The sequence below is a fragment of the Mesitornis unicolor genome, unplaced genomic scaffold (genome assembly GCF_000695765.1).
Source record: "Mesitornis unicolor isolate BGI_N332 unplaced genomic scaffold, ASM69576v1 scaffold37936, whole genome shotgun sequence".
Lineage (NCBI taxonomy): Eukaryota > Metazoa > Chordata > Aves > Mesitornithiformes > Mesitornithidae > Mesitornis > Mesitornis unicolor.
Genome location: NW_010192366.1, coordinates 12776 through 21700, shown reverse-complemented (window position 1 = coordinate 21700; position 8925 = coordinate 12776). Strand labels below are relative to the sequence as shown.

At 52.8% G+C, this 8925-nt stretch overlaps 2 protein-coding genes across 2 annotated transcripts in view; one reads left to right on the top strand and one right to left on the bottom strand.

Annotated features, from left to right (window-relative positions):
* Positions 1-3019, top strand: part of TMEM180 (transmembrane protein 180) — a 6122-nt gene extending 3103 nt beyond the window's left edge. Inside the window, 4 exon segments of the mRNA XM_010187064.1 lie at positions 848-944; positions 1680-1851; positions 2395-2588; positions 2766-3019. Of these exon segments, the coding sequence (XP_010185366.1) occupies positions 848-944; positions 1680-1851; positions 2395-2588; positions 2766-3019 (717 nt within the window).
* Positions 3020-6347: 3328 nt separating this feature from the next.
* The window catches only part of ACTR1A (ARP1 actin-related protein 1 homolog A, centractin alpha (yeast)), a gene marked incomplete at its 5' end in the record, with an annotated part of 10187 nt that continues 7609 nt past the window's right edge, over positions 6348-8925 (bottom strand). Inside the window, 3 exons of the mRNA XM_010187065.1 lie at positions 6348-7516; positions 7881-7921; positions 8306-8367. Of these exons, the coding sequence (XP_010185367.1) occupies positions 7414-7516; positions 7881-7921; positions 8306-8367 (206 nt within the window). The remainder of the gene's footprint in view (positions 7517-7880; positions 7922-8305; positions 8368-8925) is intronic.

Sequence of the window (8925 nt, the reverse complement as noted above, 5' to 3'; positions counted from 1 at the left end):
GTTCAGCAGCTGGCAGCCACTCTCCCTGCCTGTGACCCCAGGATGCTTCCTGAGTAACCCATGGGGTGCTCCTTCCTCTCCCCACAGCGCAGGCTGGATTATGGGGGTGGCTGAGCTCTGTGCAGCTCATCTGGGGTGCAGAAGCACAAGGCTTGGCTCATGGTGGGGATGAGTTCAGGAGTGCAGTTTGTCGGTGTGGCTGTCAGCAGTCATTTCCTGCTTCCTGCTTTCCTGAGACTCACATCACTGCTCTCAGTGTCCAGCTGGATCCACCCCCCAACTGGCTTTTGCCATGTCTGTTCTTCATCCTCTTCAATGATCACTACCAAATGCTGGTGCCTGCCCAGCTTTGTGTGCTGCAGCCACAGCTCCCATCTCCCTGGGGATCCCTTGGTTCCCCTCAGGCAGGCTCTTGATGCTGGTCTGCATCTTTGTGTTCAAGCCTCACTGCTGCTGTATCTTTGTCCTTCTGACAGCTGCCTCCTTCCTCCTGCTGTGCCCCCCAAACACTTGTGGTTACTGCTGACACCTCCCTGCCCTGCCTGCCCCAGTAGCACTGTGTGCTCAGCAGGTGCCCTGCAAGCAGTGCCTCGGCAGCTGGGAAGCAGTCCTGACCCCAGGCATGCAGTGGGGATGGCTGGTGGCATTGCAGCTTTGCGATCTCAAAGCCTACACTGCTGTAAACTCCACAGCCAAGCTCTTGTTCTGCTGAAGTTCTCCATGTCCATCCTGTATGGTTCCTTGGCACAGGGCTCCTAGGTGGCAGAGCCCAGAGGGCTGTTAGCTTTTTCTGTTCTCTCTTACTGCTGTCCCTGCTGACCAGCTTGTCTGCGTGCTGCCTTCACAGGTTTTTCACTGCCACTTTAACAGCAACTTCTTCCCTCTGTTCCTGGAGCACCTGCTGTCAGACCAGATCTCTGTCTCTACTGGATCCTTCTTGCTGGGTGAGTCTCAGGTGGGACTGGAGGGAGCCACTGGGTTAGGTCCTGGTCTGATTCTGGATTTACTCTGCCCAGATTCCCTCTGAAGAGAGGTGTGCTCTAATGCAAGTCTCTGGGCTGTAAGGTTCACACATGCATGCACCCGATGGGAGCTCCAAGTCATCCTTTCTGGGCACAGAAGTAACTTGGAGCCTTTCCTCGTGATGATGAGCCCAGTGTGCTGCACTCTGTCCTAGACTCCACAGAGGTATTGCTCTGAGCATTAGTGGCTGCAGACAGTGTCCCCAGGATGCAGCAGGGAACACAGGCCTGCATTTAATCCCTTCCTCTCTGTGGCATGTGGATCATGTCCAGGTCACCACAGACACATGGGCAGCGGTCCTAGAGTTACCCTGGGAAGATTCTGTGTGGGCCAGGTCTGGTCACGTTGTCCTGTCCCTCTCATTGCTGCTCGAGGGCTGAGTCCCAGTCCCTGCAGTGACACTGGGCAAGTCTTTTCTTCTTCCTGCTCATGAGGTAGATGGAAGAAGGCCTCCTGCTGTAGGAAGAGTGTGTGCTGTGCCACAAAGCCACAGTAAATCTGCTGCAGCCCTCTCTATGTGCGTGGGGGCTGTTCTGTACTGTGTCCCCTGCAGCCCTGCTGGCGACAGTCAGCCTTGTTCTCTCTCGGTATGGGTCCTGGGGGCATGGTGGATATTGAAACTCCCTCGGGCTATTTGTGCCTCTCTTTCTGCTCAGGTGTTTCCTACATCGCCCCCCATCTCAACAACCTCTACTTCCTGTCCCTCTGCCGTCGCCTTGGGGTTTACGCTGTGGTGCGAGGACTCTTCTTCCTGAAGCTGGCCCTCAGTGTTGTTATGCTCCTGGCAGGACCTGATCAGGTGTATCTGCTTTGCATCTTCATTGCCAGGTAGGCAGACAGCACACACTTCCCCTTGCCCTCTGCCATCTGGGAAGGGAAATGTCTTGTCTCTGTCTTACAGAGAGGAGAGGGAGAGACAGAACAGTAGCCAGGGTCACACAAAAGCCATGTGACTGCCAGCTCTGTCAGCACCTGAGCATGGGACAGGGCACTCAGAAGCCATTAGCTGTGCCTGCAGCAGAGTGAGGGAGGCAGCAGTGTTCAGGAGGATGGAGACTGGGCAGGGCTGAGCTCCTTTCCTCTCCAGCTTGCCTGGAATGATAGCCCTCAGTGTGTGCTGCAGCTGCCTGTTAGCCACTGGCCTAGCGTGTCCTGTCCCCAGGCCTGTGTGGCAGGTCACGACTGATCCAAGGTGTCACTGCAAGGGTATACAAGCCTTGCTGCTAGCAGTGTTCCCCTCCTGTAGCCAGGGCTTCTAAAATGCTTTAAAATGTGAGGAAACCTTTCTGATGCTCTCAGTTTTCTCTGATATTTTACCTACTCCTGTCATTCTTGATGCCCCTGTTCAGATCTTTGCTTGTTGTTCTGCAGCAACAGGGTGTTCACAGAAGGAACCTGTAAGTTGCTCAACCTGGTGGTGACTGACTTGGTGGATGAGGATCTAGTCCTGAACCGTAGGAAGCAGGCAGCCTCAGCACTGCTCTTTGGGATGGTGGCTCTGGTCACCAAGCCGGGCCAGACCTTCGCCCCTCTGATCGGCACCTGGCTGCTCTGCGCATACACAGGTAAGGATGCTCCTGGAGAGGACAGACCATGCAAGTTCAGTGTCCTGTGCCCTGGGTGGGTGCTCTTCCAGTTGCTAAGCTGTGCCTGGTCTCTGCACCTCCAAGGCCAGTCACTCAGAATGGACAAGGGGTCCATCCTCACTGTCCCCTGTCTCACAAACTCTTCTCTGACACCAGGCTACGACATCTTCCAGCGCAACCCCTTGAGCAATGTGGTGAGTGCCCAGCCAAAGCTGGAATCTGCTGCAGCCTTGGAGCCAACTCTTCGCCAGGGCTGCTTTTACCTCCTCGTCTTCGTACCCATCACGTGCGCGCTGCTGCAGCTCCTCAGCTGGTCTCAGTTCAACTTGCATGGGAAGCGTCTGCAGATGGTGAAGGCTCAGCGCCAAAGCCTGACGCAAGGCCGAACACCAGAGGTCAAAATGATCTAGGGGTGCCTGAGCTGCGGGGTGTTGCTGGTTGCAGGCTGGTGCAGGACAGCAGGCAGAGCGCAGGGATTGCAGGCTGAGACACCCTGATGTTTACTATTCAACTGTGAAATGCTGTAATGCCAACGTTTACTCATTCCAGGAGGTGGTCACTAGGCAATGCAGAGAAGTTCAGCATGCGAAGGTCCTGGGATAGATTGCTTGGCCACAGGAGCAAGAATATTTTTTTCTAACCTGTCCCAGAGAGCAGAGGGGTGCCCATCCCAGTTGGGTTGCAGTGTGTGCTAGAGACAAACACATCACTGGTGCAGTTCTCGGCCCTGGGCAACTGCAGCCTCTCTGGCTGAGCAGGAGAAGATTGCACAGGGAGTCCATCCTTGATAGAGCTCTGTGGCTTTGGGGAGTGGAGTGGGAGGCTCCTGAGGGTCCAAGTGACCGAGGGGGGTGATAGCAGGACAGCAGGAGCAGGTATGAGAAGAACCTGAAGGCCTTTCCCAGTAACTGGTACAACCCCTCCCACATCCAGTGCTGCAGTTCTTGGACCAAATCTGCTCTTAGGCATTTCTTATTCCCAGAACAATATCCGCACAGACAGGGTCTGCTGGCTGTGCGTGTTTTATTCTGAAGCTTCCTCATTTGTGGCCTTGCAGAGGGAGTTGGTGCTGGGCTGGGAAAGGTGCTGGGCTTCAACTGGGCTCAGAGCCTTGAGCTGGAACATCTCATCATGTCTCCTGTTGCCTGTGTTATGGTTGGACTCGATCTTAAAAGGTCTCTTCCAACCAAATGACTCTTGTGGTTCCTTCCCCTCCACAGCTGCTTCCAGTCAGCACTGTCGCACTGCTGGGCTGTGGGGCTGAGACTGGGGAACCAACCCCCAAGGGAGCTGAAGGAAGTGCCTCCCTGCCCAGGGCTGTCCCAGGTGACCCTGTGAGGCTGCCTGGTGCCTTCCCCTCTGGCAGGGGGAGAGCACAGCCTGGAGGAAACACCAGGTCTTGCTTTTGTGCCTTCAATTCCTCTTTGGAGCCTGTCTGACACAATGCTGGGCAGTCAGGGGGTTGAGGTTTTGCCTCTATGGGGTGAGGCAGACACCCCAGCTACACTCTGCTTAAAATGGTGCCCTAGAGCCCCATCACCTCATCTGGCTGTTGAGCCACAGACTAGTCAGGAGCAGACAGGGCTGGCTGTCACCACAGGGATCCCTGAGGTGAGGGAGTGTCTCCTCAATCCCTGCAACATCTCTGGGGGCAGGCAGAAGAGATGTGCCAAAACTGAGCTCTGCTCTGTGCCTGCCTGCGGGAGGCGGGGGTGTGCAGGCAGCTTTTGGAAGCTGTTGTGCCCTTTGGGGTGTGCTGTTGTTTGTTTAGTGCCAGGTTCCCTCTGGGGTCTCAGCCTGCAAACCCGCCATTTGCCTCTGGACACGGCTGCCTTCTGTCTTGGACCAAGACATTCCTGCCATGAGGCTTCAGTAGCTCTTGCTGGTTCAATCATAACTTATTTGTGTGACTTCTAACAAAGTTTGAGAATGATTCCTCATTTCATAAATTAAAGATGATCTTTTCTGTATTGCTTGCTGATTTTTTTTTCCCAGCAGGGTGGATCTAACCAGGCTGGGTTCAGGTAGTGCTGCAGGGGCACAACTGTGGTTGTATGGGAGTATAAGGGTACAGCTCCTCTCCAGCAAAACTGGTTGCTAGGGCTTGCCTGTTTCTGCAGGGGGCAGAGAGATCAGTGGGCTGGTGTAGCACCTGCCTTTGTGGAGAGGTGAGACGCTTACCCCTGCTGCTCTGGAGGGCCCCAGGGACTGGCCTGGCTTGTTCCTTCACCAGCTGCTGCTGAAGGTGGGACAAAGGCTGGGGCCAGTTGCAGGCATGGGCGCTGTGACACCTTCCCAAGTGCCCTGGGCTGGCACCAGCTCTTCTCACAGCAGTGACATCAGTGGCATTGCTCCCCTCACCCTCGCTCAGCCAGGGCTGCTGTCACTTCCTGCACCAGCCCTCACTCGCAGCTTCTCTCCACCACAGCTGCCCTGGACCTGTCTGCAGTGAGAAACACATTACATTGCTGAGAAGAGCAGCTTTGGACATGACCAGTGCAGACCACAGCTGCAGCCCAGGAATCTCCTCCCTCAGCCCAAAAGCTGGGTGAGGCAGCCCAGAAGCTGGGTGAGGAATGCAATCCTGGACCATAGCTGGAGTCTCCCTGCAGAGACTGGCCAGCACCAGTTTTGCACAGGCAAGAGAAGAGCACAGGTTACCTCCTTAAAACTGCAAGTGGGGGAAGATGAGGCCAGGAAGCTTGAGAGTTGTATATGAATGACTTTATTTAAGTATGCTGGGCACCACCAGGCAACATGGTTTGGACAGTGCGTGAGGGAACAGTCAGGCTGATAAAACAAATACGAGATTGGAGGTGGCACCTTTCTGTCTGGTCACTGCAGGTTATAGAATGGAGCACTGCTGCTTCTGCCAGGCCAGCCCAGGGCTGGGAGGGGGAAGAAGAGGTCACTGCCACTGAGGGGTTTGCTGCTCCCTCTCTGCACACTGCAGCAACCCAGCAAGAACACAGCTGATTTTCCAGCAGAAGGCTGTGCGCTGGACAGATTCTTGCTCAAAAAACGAGCATGCTCTAATGGGGGTAGGTGAACAAGCACCCTGGCCTCAGCTGGGAAAACCACCACACCTGACTGCCCACAGCCTCTCAGCCCAGCGGTGAGCCCAAGGGTTGGTACCCACACTGCACATTCATCTCTGCTGGGGCAATGCACCAGCTTTTGCTTTCTACCTCTGCAGCAGCCCTCCAGCTCTTACCCCATCTCTGCACGTGGGGCTGACCCCCAGGTGATGTGCAACAACAAACAGAAAGGAGGGGAACAGGGAGGAACTGCCACCGAGCAACTCCAGCTCCACTGCAACTGCCAGGTACTGCAAAAAATTGACACTGGGAGGGGAAAAAAAGGAGCACCAATGCTTAAGAAAAACTTAAGAGGAAACAGTGGCCCAACCCAACACCAGCGGGTCTGTAGGCCTGCCTGTGGCTGTAAAAGCAGCAGAAGCAAAGGAGCCACCAGGTGAGCAGAAAGCCATATGCAATGCAGCAGAACACAGCTGTGGCAACAGCTTCCTGCTCACAAACCTGCTGCTCACACCAACATCCAGGTACAGTTTATTGTCCTCCCATTCAGGGTATCCACAGAGAACAGCAAGACGCCCCAAAGCGCAGTTACTGGGTGGTGTCGCAGGGTGGCCGGCCATGCTGCTAAGCGTGTGTGCTGTAAACAGTGTTAACGTGGAACAAGACAGCTGGGTAACGTGTTCAAAGAAGACCCAAAGCATAATTCCCAGGTGCTGTGGTCAGTATTTGAGATATGCTCAGACATTTCAATAAATAAAACAATTCTTACATTACAATGCACCTTTCCAATTATTATTTTGCCCCAGAATGGATAAAGTACACAGGAGCTATGCCTGGCTGCAAACACATGCTCCCTTTGCTCTGACATGGCAAGGAGGAAAATAACCTCAACTCTTACAGAGAAAGAACATGAGAACTCAGCACTGTAAATCTTGGCAGGTTGAGGGGAACACACAAGTGCCTTCACCCCCACTCTGGGGCACTTGCTGCCAGAGGAGAAAAGGTATTTAAAACAAGGTATGAGAGAATAACCGTCTAGTACAACGATAGCTGATTAATTTTGCTTTGTTCTACTCCATGCAATACAAACTAAGTCCTATCACCAACTTCTCCAGCTGTGGTGCAGACCCACACATCAGGCTAAGAAGTTCCACACACACACACACGCACTCACGCACCAAAAACCATGGGGGTAAATGGGCTTAACTGTTGAGAATGTGCTTTCTCTGAATAAAAAAGATATTAAAAACAACTTCAAAAACCTACTGATGGTGAAAACTACTGATGCTGAAGAAGAAAGTAGCTACAGGGCCTCAACTATGTTTCCAGACAATCCAGGCATTGCAGTCGGGCTGACGAAAGCCTGCGTGTGCAGTCTGCAGTGGTTGGCTCCCTTCTGGCTTGCTAGGCAGTTTCTGTAAGCTGTTCCCTTTGTTTTTGCTTGCTTGTTTGTTTTATAGTGATAAATGTGATTGCGATACAGAAATTAAGGGACTGAAATGAAAAAGGAATGGGCCATTCTGGAGAAATGCAGATTGGTATTTTCTCCTTTCCATTAAAACAAAAAAGAAACCAACAAAAAATAAAATAAAAAATTAAGAAGTTAGTAGTACTAAACCAACCCTCCTGCTGCTGTTGTCTTTGCTCAGTGACATCGGGGCATGCTGGCGCGCACATACACACACAGGCAGCTCTCAGACACTCGGACTCAGAAAAGCGAGTTTAGAACTGGAGTCTTCAGAGGAGACTGAGGACGGGTCCCAGGGCTAGAAGGTTTTTCGGTGGATGGCACGAGCTCCATCTTCTTCATATTCCTTTTTCGAAGCCCACATTTTCTTAAAGGTGTCCAGTGAGGCCAGGATAGAGCCACTGGGGAGAGACAGGCATGTTATGAGTTAAAGGAAAATGTCGGGGGCACTCTCGTCGTATCTCTGCAGAGATGAGCTGTCTCTATTGTGTGACACTTCCCCACATCAGAAAGGTGCTGAGCCTCCCAGTTACCTACAACAGGAATGCTCTCTGGACAGTCACCTCCTCCTTGGTAGCCTCAAACCTGCTGGCACTACAGAGCCTAGCACCACCCATCCCCTCCCAAACAACCGAAAACAAAACCCTCCCAACACACAGCGTGAGAAGGGACAGCAGTGCGAGTGCTGTGACAGTGTGAGTGCCCAAAGGCTGCACCTGCCCAGCCCTCATCCCGTTGCAAGACGTGCAACTGCGCAGTACGTACCCAATCCACGTGGAATACAATCTCTCCTGAGGAGCTGATATCTGGGAGGAAGAGAGCATCAGTCAGCACCTTCCCAAGCTCCATTCTGCTCCTCCTGGCACACTGCCCCCATTTCACTATGGCTAACAGCTGACAAACACAGGTATGATCTCTCTCACCAGAAAGACAGCCAGCAGCACCCCCAAAATAGCCACTGGGGTCCAGGAACCTGGTCAGGGGTCATGTTGTCAGAAACATCACCTTCTCAGTGATGAAACCAAACAGGTTTTCATCACAACAGCAAATACCTGTTGAGTTGTCTAAAGAAAGCCATTTCTGGTTTGAAGCAAATGGCAGCTGCACTTTCAGAATGCTTCTTTCATGGGGGCAAAGGCCACAGAACAACACACGCAGTAAGTGATAAACACCAAAGAGATTGCTCCTACCCTTATTTTGACGTCCTTCGGAGCTAGTTTCTTCACTTCGCTCAACAGCCTGTCACCAAAGCCTACACAAGAGAGAAAATGGGTAAGCTGAGCCCTTCAGCAAAATTCCAAATTCCATCTGCTAATGACGTGGACATGTCCTGTGCAGCCCTATTCAAATATCCCACTCCAGATCTCACAGAGACCCAGAACACAGCCAGTGAGATAACAGGATTTTGTCTCACTCAGACCTCAAACACTGGCACTAAGAGCTCTATCCCTCAGCAGCAACGTGAGATGAACAAACAAGACTTCAATCTGGGACCGCAGGTGGGCCAGTTCCCTCCTCCTTCCCTGGGCTGCTCCTCCTGTGTCCAGTCCATCGGTACAGGGGAGCAGGATTTGAAGGAGAAGACCAGGACTTATCTGGAGATGTCAAACCCGTGGATAACAGGCTGACAGATTTTGGCAGAGGATATCTTTTAGTCGATGGGGACCAGCTGAGCCCCAATGGGATGGGTAGAAAGCTTTCTGCACACATGTAGTTGACATTTCATGCAGTACGAGGACTGCTGGACCCTTGCACACCAGAGACCTAAAGGAACCTTAGGAGATGCAAGAGCCTTTTAGGTACCTGCTCT